The 22,295-nt window shown below is 41.0% G+C and overlaps 1 protein-coding gene across 7 annotated transcripts in view; it reads left to right on the top strand.

Moving 5' to 3' along the window:
* Positions 1 to 22,295, top strand: part of LOC144496920 (calcium uptake protein 3, mitochondrial-like) — a 173,924-nt gene that overhangs the window by 121,109 nt on the left and 30,520 nt on the right. For 4 of the 7 annotated variants that reach the window (XM_078217542.1, XM_078217547.1, XM_078217554.1 and 1 more), the window contains 3 exons: positions 2,355 to 2,453; positions 11,929 to 12,023; positions 18,534 to 18,705. In XM_078217542.1, coding sequence (XP_078073668.1) covers positions 2,355 to 2,453; positions 11,929 to 12,023; positions 18,534 to 18,705 — 366 coding nt within the window. The remainder of the gene's footprint in view (positions 1 to 2,354; positions 2,454 to 11,928; positions 12,024 to 18,533; positions 18,706 to 22,295) is intronic. The other 3 variants (XM_078217569.1, XM_078217561.1, XM_078217577.1) reach the window with 1 other exon arrangement.

Below are 22,295 nucleotides of genomic sequence, written 5' to 3' on the forward strand. Positions count from 1 at the left end.
ATTCTCAATAATGGAGAAGATATTGAGAGGGGTAGAGGAAATGGGAGACCTTAGAGTGCAAATCCACAGCTCCCTGAAGGTGGCACTACAAGTAGATAAAGTGATAAAGAAGGCATATGGAATGTTTTCCTTTATTGCATGAGGTATAGAATACAACAGCAGGGATATAATACTGGAACTATATAACACGTTGGTTGAGCCACAGCTGACATTTTATGTACAGTTCTGGTCACCACATTACAGGAAGGACAATTGTTCTGAAGAGTGTATGGAATAGGCTCTAAAATTGGAGCTATGAGGAGAGATTAAATTGGCTAGGATTTTTTTTCTTAGTTAGGAAGGCAAATGCAGTGCTAGCATTCATGTAGAGAGGGCTAAACACAAGAGCAGGGATGTACTTCTGAGGCTGTATAAGGCTCTAGTCAGACCCCATTTGGAGTGTTGTGAGCAATTTTGGGCCCCATATATAAGGAAGGGTGTGCTGGCCTTGGAAAGGATCCAGAGGAGGTTCACAAGAATGATCCCTGGAATGAAGAGCTTGTCATATGAGGAACGGTTGAGGACTCTGGGTCTGTACTCGGAGTTTAGAAGGATGAGGAGAGAATCTTATTGAAATTTACAGGATACTGCAAGGCCTGGATAGAGTGGACGTGGAGAGGATGGTTCCACTACTAGTAAAAACAAGAACCAGAGGGCACAACCTCAGGCTAAAGGGACGATCCTTTAAAACAGATTAGGCGGAATTTCTTCAGCCAGAGAGTAGTGAATCTGTGGAACTCTTTGCCGCAGGAGGCTGTGGAGGCCAGGTCATTGAGTGTCTTTAAGACAGAGATAGATAGGTTCTTGATTAATAAGGGGGTCAGGGGTTATGGGGAAAAGGCAGGAAAATAGGGATGAGAAAAATATCAGCCATGATTGAATGGCGGAGCAGACTCGATGGGCCGAATGGCCTAATTCTGCTCCTATGTCTTATGGTCTAATAGAGGATGCGGAGCGGTGACTTGATTGAGGTGAACAAAATTATGAGGATCCTAGATAAAGTGGACAGGAAAGACTTGTTCTTCTAGCGGAGAAGTCACTTACCAGGTGATACAGATTTAAGTTGATGGTAGAAAAATTAGAGGGGCCATTAGGAAAGCCTATTTCACCCAGAGGTTGGTAAGTATCTGAAATTCACAGCCTGGATTGGTAGTGAAGAAAGAAACCCTCAACTCATTTAATAGGTATCTGGATCTGCACCTGAAGTGCAGTAACCTGCAGAGCTACACACTGGATGCTGGAAGGTGGGATTAGAATGGGTAGCAAGTATTTTTTTTCAATCAGCACAGACACAATGGACTGAATGGCCTCTTTCTTCACTGTAACTTTTCTATGGTTCTATGTGAGGAAATGTCGTCGAGGTAGCTGTGAGAGTCAGTGGACATTTAATAAATATTAATTGATCGTCTATTTCCAGAAATGGAAACAGAGGGGTTGAGGAAGAGAAGAGATAAACCATGTGAAGATGACAGACAGGTAGAAATTGGAAACAAAGTTGGTTGAATTTTTCACTTCAGGGCAAGAGTAGGAAACGGTACCAATAAATCATCAAAGTAATGGAAAAAGAAGTGAGGGAAGGGGTGTGACTAGGACTGCAGCAAGACTAAGTAGGACTGCAATAAGAATTGTTCTGCATATCCCACAAAACATTATACCTAGCCAGCAGGCACCCATTTATATGGTGAAACTGAGTGGACTTGAAGGGGAAGGGCAGCACAGTGGTTAGCACTGCTGCCTCACAGCACCAGGCACTCGGGTTCGATTTCCGGCTTGGATGACTGTGTGGAGTCTGCACATTCTCCCAGTGTCTGTGTGGGTTTCCTCCAGGTGCTCCAGTTTCCTCCCACAGTCTGAAAGACGTGTTGCTTAGGTGCATTGGCTATACTAAATTCTCCTTCAGTGTACCCGAACAGGCACCGGAGTGTGGCAACTAGGGGATTTTCACAGTAACTTTATTGCAGTATCAATGTAAGCCTACTTGTTACACTAATAAATAAACTTTTAAAAAGTTTAAAACTTTAGAAGTTGTTCAACCTGAAAACCAAGTTCAGCCAGGTGGAGGTTGGTGGTGGTGGATTGTTATTTGTTGCCAGTTTTGATTTTCTTCTATGTAGTTGTACACAGAGAATTAGTAACAATCTGTATTTAAAGACTATGAAGAATACTTGCAATTGATTTTTAATCCTATTTTGACTTCAAAATAAAGACTAAATAATTGATACACTCATTTGTTTTTTTTCCTGAATGGAACTTTCACTATGCCTCATTGATGATGTTGAACTTTACCACAATTTTACCTTTTCAAAACTCTCCAGGTGTTAAAAAAAGATCCCCCAAATCATACCACCGACCGAAGTTACTGGGATACACTAAGACGTAACACCAGCCAAGCACTCTTTTCAGATCTTGCAGAGGTACAGACATATCTGTGAAGTCACGAAGCTGGAGAGTTTTATTAATTATTTTTTCTAGATGCATTTTATTTGGAATATAGTTATACTTTCACATCTATGTTTTGCAATGTACAAATGACAGTATAGCTATGAAATTAGGTTCCAAGACTTCAGAGTTATGTAGTGTAGTGGTTATGCTGCTAATGGTCATTTGGTAGTGTAGAACTTGAGTATTGCTGGAAAAAAAGAGATTCACTGTTGAAGCTTTTCGTTATTGGGACAGATTTGCAAAAATACCAATAGTAATGGGAACAACCATTTTTACTCCATGAGAAGAGAGTGCTAATTGTTTGGCGAGTGGACTCCGATTGATAGAGGTGTTGCCACAGATAATGGAACAGTTATTTGCCAAACTTTTGTTTAAATTCCAACCAGGAAAGTTGACTCTGATCAAGGCATTGCCCTGGGAAAATGAACCAGGGAATGGCTGTCCCCAAAGCTTTTGCTTAGTTGAAAAAGATGCAACACATGGATGTGCTCCTGTCTGCAAAGTTGCTATGTTACTAGTCTAGTAATCAAAAGTCTAAACTAATAATGCAGAAAATCAAATCAATTACAGTTGGAAATTTGAATTTATGAAAAAAAACTGGTACAATTAAAAGTGATCATGAAGCTGCTAGATTGCCACAAAAACCCAAATGGTTTACTATTGTCTTTTTAGGAAAAGTGGCCTTTGGTTGGTCTGACCAACATGATTGACTTTTAACAACCTTCCTAAGTGGACTAGCAACCCAATTAATTATGTTCAATTGCTACTCTGCAGTTCAACTTACCTAGCAGGGGAGAGTCAGTGATTAGGAACATTCATCTCCCAGGATGATCGGGTTGATTTTCTCAGCCTTTTGGCTAAGATCAAGCGTCAGATCAAGCCCAAGATCAGGTGCAATGCCTTGTCTTGTCAGCTTGGATCTTGTCTGTGGGGACCATGAATTGAATTCAATTTGAATTTGGTTTTTGGAGCAAGCAAGGAGATGGATTCCGGGTCTGCCAGGTCCACTTTGCGCATTGGCTTTGTAACTTCAAGAATGGAGTAAAAGTTTTTTAAAAAAGACCGATCACCTGTTTCTCAGGTCAAATAGGTATGGGCGACAGTTACCAGCCTTGAAAACAATGCTCCCGTCCCATGTTTAACAAAAGCTGACTCCAAAGTGCAACTATATAAGAACAACTTGATGATGTAGAGTCAGATTTTAGAAATGCTCACACTCATAATTAAATTTTTAATCTTTTAAAAAATATAATGTTTTGAGAGTCGCTGCTTCCCAGTTGCTCAAAAGTACTAAATTATTGCCCGAGAGCAGAGCTCTGTGTGAGCATGGATATATGCTTGGGATAAGCATGTGCATGGAAGTGTGTGCAATACACAGCTTGTGCTTTAATGGCAATCCTCCAGGCTACAAAATGTTCCCTACCACTGGGCTGCATGTCAATTTCTCCAAAGATTTAACCCCCTTTATTATTGTATTTAGTTCCATTTGTAGTTGTAGTATTTTACTTCCACCATATCGCAAATGCTTTTAACACCTGTTAACTATTATGCTGTTGAGCATAGTATGAATTTCTCCACATGTATTTGTGTTTAAAGTTGGATTTTGGTAAAGGGATCACCTTGTACTTTGGGGTGTCTTAGCACATAGAGTTATATTGTAGGCTTCACATAATAGTTCCAACTCAAGAGTGCAAAATGGAGAAAATTGAAGCTTTGTGTTTCCCTATAGGAAAGTCAGTGGTAAGTTATTCATCAAATTTGCTTATCACCTAGTGACTGGCAACACCTTGGAGATGTAGTAAAATCAGAGCTTGAACAGGGCTGGGCAAGACTTGTCAAAATAAATCTAAAATGAACCTACCTACCAGGATTAAAAGTAATAAAATACTAAATGAAATTAAATACTAGCTAAGTGAATATATATAAAGAAACTGAGAACTGGAGAAGAAACTCATAATATTTGAAACCTGTGTACAAACTGGGCCCAAACATCATCAGTGTAAATATTACAGTGGCAGAGAAAGTGGGTCTAAATCTGCAACATTTAAACAAAAAGCATAGAAATTGGTAGAAATCGACAATGCAGCAGCAATATAAAAGGAGAAATATTGCATTAAAATAAATGTGATATTGTTACCAGTTTAATGTCAACACAATTTTTAATACTTAATATTTTAAAAATCATTTTCCTCAGCCAGACATGCAGCTCCATGTTCTCAGCCTGCCGTTTACAATGTTGTAATTGCTTAAGAAGTGCTGTCAAATTCCATATGTACAGTTCTCAGAAAGTGGCAGATGTAACCATGTTGTATTTATCAAATATATCTTTAGAATTTCCAATATTCAGTTCTTTATACATAAAATAGTTCTTATTCTTAATGTGCCTAGATAAGACTGAATTGAATTGTTACCATTGCCATCTAAAATTTATAAAATTCCTTATTTGTTTCTCTTCTAGTAACATAGAGAATAGGAGCAGGAGTAAGCCATTTGGCCCCTTGAGTCTGCTCCACCATTTATTATGATCATGGCTATTCCTCTGTCTCACTGCAATACTCCTGTGCTCTCCCCATACCCCTTTGCATCTTTAGAGTCTAAAAATCTATTTCCAACTTAAATATATTCAGTGACTTGACCTCCATAGCCTTCTGTGGTAGAGAATACAAATCATTCTGTATTATCTGATCTAAAGCGTTTTGCACCCTGAGCCAATTAAAGGCAGAGTCAGGAGAATTCATAATGGAGAATAAAGAAATGGCAGAGAAGCTAAATGATTACTTTTGTGTCTGTTTTCACGAAGGAAGATACAGGAAATCTCCCAGATGTAGAGATCCAAGGGACTAAGGAGAATGTAGTGTAAGTAAGAAGATACATTGGAGAAAATTGAGAAGTCCCCGGGACCCGATATTATGCATCTCAGGGTGTTGAAAGAGGTTGCTATAGTGGGTGCATTGCTGAGCATCTTCCAAAACTCTGTACATTCTGAAATGCTTCCTGAAAATTGGAAGGTAGTAAATGTCACCCCACTATTTAAGAAGGGAGGGAGAGAAAAAACAGGGAACTACAGACCTGCTGGCCTTAAATCAGTAGGAAGGAAAATGCAAAAATCTATTATAGAGGATTATACTTAGACAATCATGATCTGATTGGGTGTAATCAGATTTGACAAACATGTTGGAGTTTTTTAAGGATATTACTCATAAAATTGACAAAGGAAAGTCCATGGACGTAGTTTATTTGGATTTCCAGGAAGCTTTTGATAAAGTCCCTCGCAAGGAGGTTGATTAGCAAAATAAAAACACATGGAATAGGAGGCAACATAATGCCTTGGATTCAGGATTTGTACACAGAAAACAGAGTAGGAATAAACAGGTCGTTCTCATATTGGCAGGTTGTGCCTAGTGATGTACTGCAAGGATCAGTACATGGACCCAGCTGTTCATAATGTATATCTACAATTTGGATGTGGGAACCAAATGCAATATTTCCAAGTTTGTGGATGATACAAAGCTAGGTGGGAATGTGTGTTATGAGGAAGATATGAGTGTGCAAGAACATGGCAGATGGAAAATAATGTGGAAAAATGTGAGATAATCCACTTTAGTACAAGGAACGGATGTGTAAAGTATTTCCTAAATTGTAAAAAATTAGCAAGTGTAGATATACAAAGGGACCTGGGTGCTCTTGTCCATTAGTCACTGAAGATGCAGCAAGCTATTAGGCTAATGGAATGATAGCCTTAATCGCCTGGGTACAGGAGTAGTGAGGTGTTGCTTCAATTGTATGGTTGCAGGCATCCTCAGTACTGTGTACAGTTTGGTCCCTTCCCTCAGAAAGGATATTATTGCCATAGAGGGAATGCAACGAAGATTGACCAAAGTTGTTCTGGGGATGGCGGGACTGTCTTATGTAGAGAGATTGAGCAAACTGGGCCTGTATTCTTTAACATTTTGAAGAATGAGAGGTGATCTCATTGAAACCTACAAAAGACTTGAAGGAATAGATAGGGTAAATGCAGCTAAGATGTTTCCCTTGGTTGGGAGTCTAGAACCAGGGGACAGAGTTTCAAAATAAGGGGAATGCCACTGAGAACCAAGATAAGGAGAGATTTCTTTCATCAGAGGGTTGTGAATCTTTGGAATTCTCTACCCCAGAGGGCTGTGGAAACTCAGTAATTGAATATGTTTAAGGTGGAGATTGATAGATTTCTGATTAACAATAATGTAAAGGGTTATGGAGATAGTGTGTGTAAAAGGCATTGAAGTGTCCAATCAGCCATGATTGTATTGATTGGCGGAGCAGGATTGATGGACTGAAAGGCCTACTCCAGTTCTTGTGTTCCTAAAATGGAATTACAGTGCAACTCAAGCAGAATACATTGACTTCTTGCCAGAGTTATCAGTTAAATAATACAATTTTAATGGGAGTGAAGAAGCAGATTCCTGAGCTTATTTTTTTTTGAATGAGATGGGGCAAATTGATAAGGCTATTAGGCGTATATGGGATTTGCCTTAGTGGCATAAGATACAAAATCAAGAAAGTTAGATTAAACATTTGTAAATCACAGGTTAGGCTTTAGCTGGAGTATTGTGTTCAATTCTGGGTAATACATCTGAGGAAGGATGTCAGCCTCTTGGAGCAAATGCAGAGGAGATTTACGAAAATTATGATCAGCTACGTGGAGATACTGAAGAAATTGGAGTTGTTCACAGCAAAAAAAGTTAATTGAAACTTAATAAAAGTGTTCAAATTAGGAAGCAATTTGATAAAATAATTTTCACTGACAGAGGATCAAAGACAAAGATTTAAGGAAATTAGCAAAGTATCCATGTGAAAATTAGGTGATTTATTTTTAATGCTGCTGAGGAGAATGGTACTGATTTGATAGCTTTTTCAAAGAGCATCATGTCCTCTGTTCTCCCCAATCTAACTTCTGAGGTGGATGGACCTGAGCAACTGCTCAATCATAGTTCAGGATGATGTGATAGTTGCGGTGATGTGTTTGGAAAAAATGGAAAAGAATGACTTGCGTTTGTAAAGCATGTTCATGGTCTGCCAAAGTCTTAACGCCCGTTTTTAGCAATGGAGTAACTTTGAAGTTAGTCAGTCAGTCAGTTGTAATGCAAGAAATATGGCAGCCAATTTTGCACACAGCAAACTCCCATAAACAGAAATATGATAACCAGATAATTTGTTTTTGCCAGGACATTGGGGGCAAATCTCCTGGAGTTTGGACAATGCTTTCTTGATGGGTCCAACCTTGGTTCTTTATTTGGAGGTGAAAGACATTGGAAGAATGATAATCTGGTGCCTTGATGGCTCAGTTACAGCAGTGGAAACTTCACTTTTTTTATTTTGAAGATACGGATTTGGATCTTGAACATTAAGTTATATGTCAGAGATTAATAAACTCTCCTCTGCAGCAGGCAATTCTTCTTTTGCCATCCCTTACCCAGGATAGTTATTATCCTACTTTTCAAAGGATGACACTTTTTGAATTCTGTCCAAACCTCCAACAGTGACATACTGCTGCTTTCAATTGTGAACTGTCTTCCCCTGCAATCACTACAGCATTAAAACCTTTAGAGTTGACAATTTTCTTCCCTGTCCTTCAGAATAGCCCCAGGCATACGAGAAGAAGAAAGTGAATAATGAAATGTCTGACTGTGGTAGTGTTGTCAAATATCATCATTGATAAATAGTTAGTGATCTATGACATAGCTGCTAATTTTTACCAGTGAAATATGTTAGAGGGTGGAATGGTTTATGATTGTGACATCTTTCAAAATTGCATTCTGATATTTACAAGGATGCTTGGTTCAAATAGTAACTGGTCCATTGCTCTGCATAATGACATTGGATAAAGTAGATATCGTTTTGCCTACTTTGCCCCTTCTGTGTGTTTACAACTCTTGCATTACTGCCTCGGCCAACTCCTACCAGGCCTTGTGCCCTGTGCTTTATTTACCTTCCTGCTGAATGAAGGATAAAGGACCTTCCTCTACCTTGCAAACCACTTGAAGAAACAGTGCCATGTTCTCATTGTTAAAGGTGTCGAGCATGGGAGTAGGGTCTGGTTGTCATTCTTGACAGCAAGTAAAAATAATTAAACGGTCAAAAAGCTCACCACTAACATCCAAAAGAATAAACTCATCCAAAGCTCTAACAGCATACCCTCGCAAGCAGCCTTAGATTAGACCTCTAATATCTGACACTGTTCAGTAATTTCTTGCCTGTTTGTTTGCATGTAGTACCCAATTTACACCATTGCGGTGCTCCCTACCATCAAATGAGAGGGAACAGGTAATTTGAGCACTATTGCCAAGTGAAATGTACCCATACACCAGTTTTTCAAAGTACTACTCCTCCCCAAAATAATCCACCCTAACTCTTTAAAAATTCCACAATTCTTTGGCTCAGATACTTGGGGAGGATACAGAGATGAGTGGTTGGGGGGTGGTGGTGAGGGGGGGGGGGGGGGGGGGGGACCAAGAGATGCCAGGGAAATGAAGATCCTATGAAATGCTATTGCAGGGCTAAATTATAATTTTCTTTTACATTTCCTGGCCAGTTGGCATGGTTGAGTGAATGCCAGTGGCAGGAAGCCACTGCAAAGGAACCTGTGGAATTGATCCAGGATGATTGTAGGGCAGGCTACAGATCAACCCCTCCATTGTCTCTGATTTGTCACAGTTTGTCCACCATCCAGTAATGGACGAGCAGATATTTCCTTCAAGCAAGCAAATATTGGGAAGACTGAAGCCATTATTGTTTTTTGTCTGTGCAACAAACTGCCTTCAGTAGCCACCATTCATTTTCCTAACCACTATTTCAGGCTGAATCAGCCCGAGCATTCACAATTTTCTCTGAGAGGAACTTCTGTCCTCATATCCACTTCGTTGCCAAGACAGCCTGCTTTCATCCTTGTAACATTACACTTGACCTTCCTTGTCTCAGCTCATCTGCTGCTGAGACCCTCAACCATGCCAACCTCTAGACTCAACTATTTTGATGCTTGCTGGCCACCTGCTGTCACCCTCCATACACTTGAACTGGTCCAAACTCTATGGCCCATATTCTAACCCAAGTCCCATTCAGCCATTGCCACTGCCTTCGAGCCTACATTGCCTTCTGTTCCGGCAACACCTTGATTTTTAAATTTGCATTCTTGATCTTGCCTCTTCCTTACTTTATAATCTCTGCCATTCCTACAACTCTTGGACCTCTATCTTTTGAATTCTTAACTCTTGTACACTCCCGATTTAAGTTGATCCATTAGTGATGACTGCATTCAGCTGCCTGGGCCATAAGCTCTGGAAATTTCCCCATTAGCCACTCTGCCACTCTACCTTCCTCACCTCCTTTAAGATGCTCCTTAAAAGCTTATTTTTTATCAGATATTTGGTCACCTATCCTACAATTACTTATCATAGAATGGTTACCACATTGAAGGAGACCATTCTCACCGCTGTATCCATGCTTGCTCTCTGCAAGACCAACTCAGCTAACCATTATGTGGACTTTGTGTCAAAGTTTATTTACCAACATTTCTGTGTAGCACCTTGGATTGCTTAATTACTTTAAAGGTGCTTTTTGGGGAGGGGGGGTAGTGGTGGGAGGTTGGATTGCTAGGTAGGCATCAGATTGGGGCTGGAGGGGTGCTTGAATGATGTTACCGATCATTACGAGCTAAAGAGAGGCCATATTCTGAAGAACAGAGGTCATTTCGCTATCTGGTTTCCCAAACTCAGGTGGTCTGGACAGAAGCAATTAAATTTAAATTTGGCTCCCAAATGTGCTGTGGAAGCCTGATTTAAATGTGATAATGAAGTATCCTGCTTCTCCAATTAGGGATACTCTAATGGCACGTGGCTGGCTGTATAAAAATGGTAACAAGCTGATATGCTACTTTCAAAGGCTGAGGGGAGGGGGTTAGAGGGGACCTTATTTTTCTTCTAGTAACAAACATTTATTTTAGTTGACTTTCTAAAAAATATTTGTGCTATTTTATCATGTTCCTAATTTTCTTCATTGCGTTAGTATATTTCAAATTTTTTGCACCTATTTTTGTTTCAGCTATCTGTTAGCTTCATGTAATAATTGTGTTAGCTTGCACTTAGATTTTTACTATTTTACTTAAATTTATTATAGTGTTGTTTCATAGTGATTCTTATTTTTCTGTCAGCAATTTCTAGTTTTGGATTATAATAGAATCGTAGAATAATTACAGCACAACAGAATACCATTCAGCCACCATGTATGGTAGAGCAATGCAATTAGTACCACATTACTGGTTGGTTTCCTCTATGGCCATGTAATTTCCTCTTAAAGTATTTATTCCAATCTCTTTTGAAAGTGCTGTTGAATATACGTCCACTAATCTTTAATGCAGTGCCTTCCAGATCACAGCAAACTTGCTGCATCAAAAAAAAATTTCCTCATGTTGTTCTGGTTCTTAAGGAAATCGCAAATCTGTGTCCTCTGATTATCAACACTTCTGCCACAGGAACCAGTTTGTTTATAGTTACTCTTTCAAGACTGTTACAATTTTGGACACTGCTATCAAATATTCTTTGTTCTTAAGGAGAAGAATTCCAGCTTCTGCAGTTTCTCCACATAACTCAGGTCTCTCATCCCCAGTACCATTCCTATAAATCTCTCCTGCACCCTCTCCTAGTCCTTGATGTTTTTAATAAATTACAGTGTGCAGAATTGAACACAATGGTCTACCTGAGATCTAACCAGTGCTTCATACAGGTTTATCATAATTTGATCATGATTTTCTCTTTATGCAAGCCATAATACATTGAGATTCGAAGGATGGAAAATAAATGGGGGATTGGTAAACCTCCCTTGGAATACGTTTACAAAAATATTTTTTGAGAAAACTAAGTGACCAATCAAGGTACATAGTGCATAACAACAAGTTTGAAAAAAAATAGGAACGAAGTCAAGAATTAATAGGAAATTCTAAATAGCCCATAAAAAAGGTTATAGGTTGAAGGAAGAATTGGAAGACTGGACAAGGTAAGAAATTGCAGTATGTGAAAGAATAAGTTACAGTAACAATTTTGATTTCAAAATAATGGGAATGCAGGGTGGAGGAGGAGCAGATGCATTTGAAGCTTAGAAGGAACAAGTGGGTGAGTTCAGAGGAACAATGGTTGTAGTATCAATAAAATTTAAAGAGAAACGAGGCAGATTGGACACGAGTTGAGAGAAGATATGGAAGTGGTGCTAGATGAGACTCACTAGTTGTGAATGCAATATTTTAAAGAAGATATTTGCTTTATAAAGTTAAAAGTTGTGAGAAGAAGTGTTTTGCTTGAAAGAGGAAATTCTGATTCCAACGTGGAGCTGTAGCATATAAATTTACAATTGGAAACCTTTGAAAGCACCTGAGGTGACTATGCTAATTTTTGTTCTTTTTGATTTTTTTCTCTACAGCGTGCAGAGGAAAGTTTCCTTGTAGATACTACACTTCTTGTGCACTTTTTTGGAAGAAAAGGCAAGGCTGAGCTAAATTTTGATGATTTTTACAAGTAAGTTGCAAATTGAAATCCTCCTTATGTAACTTTAATTCCATTTGCTTATTGTTAAGTGATTAACCAGCTTCCAGATGCGCAGAATATATTTAGCATGCTTATAGATTAAGCTGATTTTTAAATACTTTTAGAAATACTCAGACCTATGAAGGGGTAAGAGTAGACAAAATATGTATTTGTAACCCTGCAAAATGGCACATAAATGTTGTTGTTCCTGTGAGCACTTTGAAACTGATAAGCGAAACCTTGGAAAATAATGGTTTGAATTTTGTGGTCAGTTTCATTCATGATAACAAACTCTGACAGTTTCGCCACCCTTCCTGAGCCATGACCACTTTTACAAAGATCATGGAGGTTAAATTTGGAAGAGAAAGGTGGAGCAAGAGTTAGCTTTCCCATCAGTAGAGCTAGAAACTGCATTATCAAGATGCAGGAGGCATGAAAATTAAATTCATACAAGTTGCAAGATAACTTTTGCAACTAACATATTATTGGCTATTGAACAGGCAGAATGGCAATAATTGATGCTTCTCTAGTTACTTTAGTAGAAACCTTACATAAGTTCTAAAATGATAAATGTGACTCAAGATGGGTTGGACTGATTAAGACACGGATGCAGTGGACAGCAAAATGATTGGATCAAGACGCAGGACCTATCTGATGGAAGGAAAAGCATTTTGTGTAAAATCTTACAAACCAGCTAAAATTAACCCTGATTGCACTTTACACAATTGTGGAAATTAATGCACATGAAGCCATTTAACCCATCTGTGTCTTTAACAATCCTACTGTTCTCTGTACTTTATCTTCATATTGATATATAAATTGAACTGTCTCTTCCTGTGCATCATATTATTTATATTTTTTGCCTTAAACGATGTATTCATGTCTGCCAATAGCAAACAGTTCTAATAGTCCTCAGGAGAGAACTTTCTATGAACCTTCCTTGTCTGTCTCCTCCCTCTTGTCACTGACTCTCAAACCAGAAGAAATAGTTTCCTTGATGGTGCCGTCAAAATCCTTTGCAATTTAAAAGGCTGTATCAATGGACTGCAGCAATTCAAGAAGGCAGCTTACCACCACCTTCTCAAGGGCAACTAGGGATGGGCAATAAATGCTGGCCAGCCAGCAACGCCCATGTCCCACGAATGAATGAATGAATGAATCAAATCTCTTACCCTACACTTCGCCCAGTGAAATAATTCATACCTCCCCATACGACCTAAGTTTTATATTTCTGATATGATTTTACATACTTTTCATCAAAATGTGACAGGGTATGATTTATTACAGTTTATTTTGGAAAAGTTAGGTTTGAGATGATGTTCAAAATTGAACATCATCAATTAGCTTCAAAATTGAGAGATCCCTCTTCTAATGTGGAGATTCACTTAAAAGGCAGGCAAAACAGTAAATTGCAATTTTATGCAAATTTATTTTAATGGTCAACACAACCCTAGCGAGGCAAATAATGCATAGACTTATATTTCAATTTTCTGAAAGATTTGAGATTTGATAGAGGTGTATAAGACTATGATAAGTTTGAAAAACTGTTCGCATTAACTGATGTACAACGCTGGGGACATGGAATTAAGGTTTTGGGCAACAGATCCATGGTAGATAGAACATAGAACATAGAACAGTACAGCACAGAACAGGCCCTTCGGCCCACGATGTTGTGCCGACCTTCATCTGAAACCAAGATCAAGCTATCCCACTCCCTACCATCCTGGTGTGCTCCATGTGCCTATCCAATAACCGCTTAAATGTTCCTAAAGTGTCTGACTCCACTATCACTGCAGGCAGTCCATTCCACACCCCAACCACTCTCTGCGTGAAGAACCTACCTCTGATATCCTTCCTATATCTCCCACCATGAACCCTATAGTTATGCCCCCTCGTAATAGCTCCATCCACCCGAGGAAATAGTCTTTGAACGTTCACTCGATCTATCCCCTTCATCATTTTATAAACCTCTATTAAGTCTCCCCTCAATCTCCTCCGCTCCAGAGAGAACAGCCCCAGCTCCCTCAACCTTTCCTCATAAGACCGACACTCCAAACCAGGCAGCATCCTGGTAAATCTCCTCTGCACTCTTTCCAGCGCTTCCACATCCTCCTTATAGTGAGGTGACCAGAACTGCACGCAATATTCCAAATGCGGTCTCACCAAGGTCCTGTACAGTTGCAGCATAACCCCACGGCTCTTAAACTCCAACCCCCTGTTAATAAAAGCTAACACACTATATGCCTTCTTCACAGCTCTATCCACTTGAGTGGCAACCTTTAGAGATCTGTGGATATGGACCCCAAGATCTCTCTGTTCCTCCACAGTCTTCAGAACCCTACCTTTGACCCTGTAATCCACATTTAAATTAGTCCTACCAAAATGAATCACCTCACATTTATCAGGGTTAAACTCCATTTGCCATTTTTCAGCCCAGCTTTGCATCCTATCTATGTCTCTTTGCAGCCTACAACAGCCCTCCACCTCATCCACTACTCCACCAATCTTGGTGTCATCAGCAAATTTACTGATCCACCCTTCAGCCCCCTCCTCTAAGTCATTAATAAAAATCACAAAGAGCAGAGGACCAAGCACCGATCCCTGCGGCACTCCGCTAGCAACCTGCCTCCAGTCCGAAAATTTTCCATCCACCACCACCCTCTGTCTTCGATCAGACAGCCAGTTACCTATCCAATCGGCCAACTTTCCCTCTATCCCACACCTCCTTACTTTCATCATAAGCCGACCATGGGGGACCTTAACAAACGCCTTACTAAAATCCATGTATATGACATCAACCGCCCTACCTTCATCAACACACCTAGTTACCTCCTCAAAAAATTCTATCAAATTTGTGAGGCACGATTTGCCCTTCACAAATCCGTGCTGACTATCCCGGATTAATCCGCATCTTTCTAAATGGTCGTAAATCCCATCCCTAAGGACCTTTTCCATCAATTTACCAACCACCGAAGTCAGACTAACCGGTCTATAATTACCAGGGTCATTTCTATTCCCTTTCTTAAACAGAGGAACAACATTTGCCACTCTCCAGTCCTCTGGCACCATCCCCGTGGACAGCGAGGACCCAAAGATCAAAACCAAAGGCTCTGCAATCTCATCCCTCGCCTCCCAAAGAATCCTAGGATACATTTCATCAGGCCCAGGGGACTTATCGACCTTCAGTTTATTCAAAACTGCCAATACATCCTCCCTCCGAACATCTATTTCCTCCAGCCTATTAGCCTGCAACACCTTCTCTTCCTGAAAAACATGGCCCCTCTCCTTGGTGAACACTGAAGAAAAGTATTCATTCATCACCTCGCCTATCTCTACTGATTCCATACACAAGTTCCCACCACTGTCCTTGACCGGCCCTAACCTCACCCTGGTCATTCTTTTATTCCTCACATAAGAGTAAAAAGCCTTGGGGTTTTCCTTGATCCGACCCGCCAAGGACTTCTCATGTCCCCTCCTAGCTCTCCTCAGCCCCTTTTTCAGCTCGTTCCTTGCTAACTTGTAACCCTCAGTCGAGCCATCTGAACCTTGTTTCCTCATCCCTACATAAGCTTCCCTCTTCCTTTTCACAAGACATTACACCTCTTTTGTGAACCACGGTTCCCTCACTCGGCCATTTCCTCCCTGCCTGACAGGGACATACCTATCAAGGACACCCAGTATTTGTTCCTTGAAAAAGTTCCACTTTTCATCAGTGCCTTTCCCTGACAGTTTCTGTTCCCATCTTATGCCCCCTAATTCTTGCCTAATCGCATCATAATTACCTCTCCCCCAATTGTAAGCCTTGCCCTGCCGTCCGGCCCTATCCCTCTCCATTGCAATAACAAAAGACACCGAATTGTGGTCACTATCTCCAAAGTTCTCTCCCACAACCAAATCTAACACTTGGCCCGGTTCATTTCCCAGTACCAAATCCAATGTGGCCTCACCCCTTGTCGGCCTATCCACATATTGTGTCAGGAAACCCTCCTGCACACACTGCACAAAAAGTGCCCCATCCAAACTATTTGACCTACAAAGGTTCCAATCAATATTTGGAAAGTTAAAGTCCCCCATGACAACTATCCTGTGACCCCCACACGTATCCATAATCTGCTTAGCAATTTCTTCCTCCACATCTCTATTACTATTTGGGGGCCTATAGTAGACTCCTAGCAACGTGACCGCTCCTTTCCTGTTTCTAACTGCAGCCCATATTACCTCAGTGTGCATATCCCCCTCAAAGTGCTTTTCCGCAGCCGTTAAACTATCCTTGATTAACAATGCTACTCCTCCACCTCTTTTACCAGCTTCCCTACACTTACTGAAACATCTATACCCCGGAACGTCCAACAACCATTCCTGTCCTTGTTCTACCCACGTCTCCGTAATGGCCACAACATCGTAGTCCCAAGTAGCAATCCACGCCCCAAGTTCATCCACCTTGTTCCGGATGCTCCTTGCATTGAAGTAGACACACTTCAACCCATCTTCCTGTCTACCGGTACCCACCCTTGACCTTGATACCTTCCCCAATACCTCACCACCCTCAACACTGACTTCTGGACTACAACTCCTTTTCCCACTCCCCTGACAAATTAGTTTAAATCCCCCTGAAGAGCCGTAGCAAATTTCCCTCCCAGGATATTGGTGCCCCTCTGGTTCAGGTGCACCCCGTCCTGTTTGTAGAGGTCCCACCTTCCCCAGAACGTGTTCCAATTATCCACGTATCTGAAACCCTCCCTCCTGCACCATCCCTGCAACCACATGTTTAAGTGCACTCTCTCCCTGTTCCTCAACTCGCTATCACGTGGCACCGGTAGCGTACCAGAGATGACCACATGTTTTGTCTTTGCTCTCAGCTTCTAGCCGAGCTCCCGAAATTCCTGTTTTAAATCCCCGTCCCTTCTCTTACCTATGTCGTTGGTACCAATGTGTACCACGACTTGTGACTGTTTCCCCTCCCCCTTAAGAATCCGGAAAACACGGTCCGAGACGTCACGGACCCTGGCATCCGGTAGGCAACAAACCATCCTCGAGTCTCTTTTGCTGCCACAGAACCTCCTATCTATCCCTCTAACTAACGAGTCCCCAATAACTATTGCCCTCCCGCTCTCCTCCTTACCCTCCTGAGCCACAGGGACGGACTCAGTGCAGGAGATCCTCTCACTGCGGCTCACCACTGGTATGTCGTCCCCCTCAACCGTATCCAAAGCGGAATACTTATTGCTAAGGGGAACGACCACAGGGGATCCCTGCACCGACTGCTTCTTCCCAGCCCCTCTCACCGTCACCCATCTATTTTCATTCCGCGGAGTAACTGTATCCCTGAAGCTTCTGTCTATGGCCATCTCTGCATCCCTAATGATCCTAAGTTCCTCCAACTCCAGCTCCAGTTCCCTTACACGGTTTTGGAGGAGCTGCAGATGGATGCACTTCTCACAGGTATAATCAGCAGGGACACTGACGTCGTCCCTCACCTCGAACATAGTGCAAGAGGAACATTGCACTGCCTTCACACCCATCCCCTCTAGATACCTTGCCAGTACCAGGTAGAAACAGCAAAAAATGAATTAACTCACCCCTGCTCGCCCAAGCCCTGTGAGCCAAAGCCCTACAGCTTTCACTCTGCCTCCTGCTCACTCTGCTGCCCACTAACGACGCTGCCCGCTCAAAAGTGCGGCCTACTTTTAAACCCTCCAAAAACCTTCCCAGACTCCTGCTGGGCCCACTTCCTGTTTTAAAAAAAACCTCCGATTTTTTACACAAATTTAACTTAAAATAAATAAATAAATGTAGTGAACAAACCAACTGCCTTCTCCTCAGCCTGGTCCTGTGGAAAAACATTTTTATGCAATGAGTGGTAATAACCTGCAGCTCACTGCCCATGAGGGTGATGAAAGCAGAGTTGATTAGTGATTTCAAGCAGAAATTTAATTGGCATGTGAGGGAAATAAACTTGCAGGACTCTGGGAATAGAGTAAGGGAATGGGATTGAATAGATCCTCTACTTAAAGAGGCATAAACACGATGGACTAAATGGCCTTCTGTGTGTAATGACTCTCTAACTTTTACTTTCCACATTAATTAATTCTGTTTGTGGAATGCACATAACTTGTTCATTAAGTTAACGTTTACAACAGAAATTAATTATCACTGCATTATTTTGCATTATTGTTATTTAGTATAAAGATGAAATACAATCTTTACTATATGTTGAAATTATATTTTGTATTCCTTGCTGGCAGATTCACAAGGTGTAAATGGAATGCAAACAGTAACATATCTGCAAGCACTTTAAATAGCTAGCAGTTATAAGGAAGTTTTTACTCAGTTAACTCACAAGGCCATTACGAAGCAAAATGGAGTATATCCAGAACTACTGCAGTTTACAGTAATTTTCACTATGGTTCTACACCAAAATAGCTATCATTTTTCTATTTCAAAGTAACTTGATTTTTTGACTGTGTGCTTTTATTTATTTGTCTTTGAATGCTACTTTAGGTTCATGGATAATATACAGACTGAAATTTTGGAGACTGAATTCCTTTCGTACTCCAAAGGAATGACCACGATTAGTGAAGAAGATTTTGCTCGTATTCTATTACGTTATACAAATGTTGACAACATAGGCAGTTATCTGGAGTCAGTTCGTCAAAGGATTCCTGAAGAGAAGGTAGTCTTGCATGTGATCTGCAGAATTTTCCCCAAAAGAAAGATTGAATTACTAATTCTTAAAATCAACTTTAATATTTTGTCATTTTCTTCTAGATTTAATAAACAAAGTACCTTAAATCAGATTTATCTTCTTAACCAGATCTAAAATGCTTTGCATTTAAATCGTACCTTTAACAAATATTTCAAAACAGTTCATTGAAACAAAACCTGTGTGAAACAGTACATCGAAGTGAAGAGATGACAAGTAAGGTCAAAAAGATAGTCTCGAGAATGCCTTCAAAGCCAAGGAAGGAAGTTGAATAGTAAAGGAAATTTGAGATGAGCTCTAAGACAACTGATGTCACTATCATGAGTCGTGGAGCAGAAGGAAGGAGAGATCCACAGGAGGCGAGAGTTAGTTATTGAACCAAAGGGCACAGCTGTCACATACAGCTATAAAGGATTGCACAATTTGGGTGAAGGAAGTCCAAGGAAGTATTTTCAAATGAAGATAGAATGTTGAATTTGTATATATATAAAATGATGAACTAGCAGGACTTAGTATGGGATAGGATGCTGGCAGTGAAGTATTAGACAATGTTTGCAAGAAAGCTGTTAGAGAAATTAAGACTGGAGATAGCAGAAGTGCAGATGAGGGTTTTGGTTGAAAGGGAGGTGGGTTAAGGTTGAAAGCAGATGATCTGGATGTCTGAGGCTGAACCATTATCATGTGGAATATGACATCCTTTTGAGCCTAAGCTGAGCTTCTGACTTCATATCCAGTTACTAAGACTGGCTACTTGCACCTGCATAACACCGTCCTGATTCTGCGAATACTGTTCCTCCTCCTCAACCAGTTTGGTAAAGTCTCAACTATGCCACTGTTGCTTCTAGACTCAATTCTTACTGTGCTTTCCTGTCTTATATCCCACTTGAAACCTCTGCAAAATTGAACTTGTTCAAAAGTCTGCTCCCAACAAGTTTCATTCATGCAGCACTCCTGGGCCGACGTGCACCACAACTTCTGCCTTGCATTCTTCCCCTCTGCACCCTCTTCTTAATGTCCTTTAACTTGGCACCTGGAGGCAGCACATCATGCAGAACTATTGATGATATATCCAGTGAGCTTCATGTTAAAAATTGAGATCTGGATGTGAGAGTTGATGTCAAGGCCAACGTTTATTGCCCATCCCTAGTTGCTCTTGAGGAGATGGTGATGAACCACCCTAGGAAAGGGGGTTTCTGTCTGTGCAGGCTGCCCTTTGTAAATCGGGGGCCAGCCCCCAAGATAGAACCCCATGCTTTCTTCCTACCTGCCCGCAGCCTTAAATTCTCCCCCACTCCACAACCCGACACTCCTCCCGAAACTGCCCAAACCTTCCCTGACCAAGACCCCAGACTTACCTGTTTCTGGGGATCTATGGGTGTTATATATTGGAGAATGACACAAGAGAGCACAGAGCATTAAAACGATGGAGCTTTATTTATAGGTGAGTGTTCTTTCACATGACTGCTTCTTCTCTGCCTGTTTCCCACGCTAGGGACTTATGGCCTCACTTCCGGAGAATACAATAATACAGCAGAGCTCAGTAAGCCAATAAGAATTAATACAAATACATAACAATGGGCCTTCTTTCTCCTCCTCTTGCAGCCTTGGTAGCACCGACTAACAAGCTCTTGGCACTTCTGGGATAAATGAGCTGCTGACCAATCTGATTAGCTAGCAGCTTCTAAGGGCAAGGCAAACGTCCCATCTGCCCTTGTTTAGCCTGCCCACAGCATGTTATGGCTGAGAGGTGGGCCAACATGGAACGGATCAGCTCCACTCTGGTTTTGCATCCATAGTGGGAAGGTGGCAGTAAGGGGGTGCTATCTGCATTCCTCCCATAATATTCAGCCCATAGACCTCCAGCTGTCAATCTGTCTTATGCAAAATAAACTTTTGGTTGTTGCTGATTTAATTTTAAACATCACTGCATTGTACTTAGTTTATTTTCACCAATCTGTTTCATAATTACTCAACAATGTAGGAAGAAAGCCCTCTGAATCCCCTACCCAGGGGGTCACCATTGACTGGGCCTGGCATACTGCCTTACTTTCAGGAGTGGAATGAGTGAGTACAGGGGCCGAGATGACGGAATGGCCTGAGGAAACCTTGAACAGCAGTCGCAGCAATAGAGCCCAGGACATTGGAGTCTCAGACAGGGTAGAGTGAGGAAGCACATCTTGGCATGTTCCCAGCTGTTCCAAGTAGCTCCTCAGCAGCAAAATGTCCAAACCTCGCAAACCTGGGAGGAGAATGAATTGGTGTATGTGGATGTGTGTGTGTGTCTGGGAGCAAGAACTCCAACACTGGTAGTGAGCCAGACACACTGTCAGACCCTCCCCTCCACCTCCCTCTACCTTCCTCCCTCTCCCCCCCCCCCCCCCTTCCCCGCCCACTCCACCTCCGCCGCCTGCCTGTGCCATCTGCCACCCCGCCACCGCCCACCACGTCTCTCTCCAGCCCCCGCCGCCTCCAGCCCAGGCTGAAAAGCAACCTGCTTCTGACCCTCCACTTTCATATGAATTTTGCCAAGGCCACCTTGGAGTGTGTCAGGTGAATGCAAATGTTAGTTAAGTCTCGGTGCTTAATTCAAACCCAGCCCCCACCCCTTCGCTGGTGACTCGGACTTGGGACCTAGTCTATCTCTCTCGCTCTGCTTCTTTATCAAAAAGGCAAAAAAAATTTTGATTAGCTCTGCTGCTTGGCACTTTTTAATGGTAATTTTTATTAATTATTCCTTTATTGCTGACATTTTTTTAAAAATCATTTTTAATGTATGCCAAACCTTATCTTTCCAAAATTTGCTCATTGGGCCTTTGGTGAGAAAAAGAAATTGAACTGTAGCCTCGGCCGCAAAAAGATTGGATACACCTGGTTAATAACTTCCAAAAAAGAGTTGTCTAAATGTTTCTCTTTAAAAGAAATAGTGTTTCTCCTTTAAAGCAGATCAATAATTTAATTGGCCAGTGATTAGGTTATTGGTAAAAGTTTATTGATGAATGAGAGTGTCTTATCAGTCGGTGAAGAGATATTTTGAAAGAATTCAGCAGCTACGAATAGTAAAGTGTGTTATTGCTCATCGCCTCATTTGTTGATAACAGATGCCTGTTATCGGTGGGGTATCTGAGCAATAGAAAAATCTGGTAAGTAATTGCATCAATGCAAATCAATAGAGCTGGTGTTACAAATAATCCTTCAGGTTTTGGATATATTCCTTCTGTTTTTATTTTATAAAGGGATCAGGTTCATGGAAAATGTGCAAACAATTATGTGAAACCAGAAGAATCTGTTTCTTTTGTACGCTGGGCAGCATTGCATTTAGTTCATTAGGACTGTTTTAATTTAATAGGCCCATCTTGCTAAATCTTTAGAACACTGTAAAGTGTCCCAAAAAAACAGAAGGAATATATCCAAAATATTTCTCACCTGAAATTTCAATTTGAACTAAGGAACAGTTTTGTGTATTTAATACACATTATTATATACTGTATATTTTTAATTTGTATGTAATAGTTTACTTCCTTGCATCGGATGAAGGCAGTATTATTGTATAATAAGCTCCA

Source organism: Mustelus asterias, chromosome 1 (assembly GCF_964213995.1).
Source record: "Mustelus asterias chromosome 1, sMusAst1.hap1.1, whole genome shotgun sequence".
Classification (NCBI taxonomy): Eukaryota; Metazoa; Chordata; class Chondrichthyes; order Carcharhiniformes; family Triakidae; genus Mustelus; species Mustelus asterias.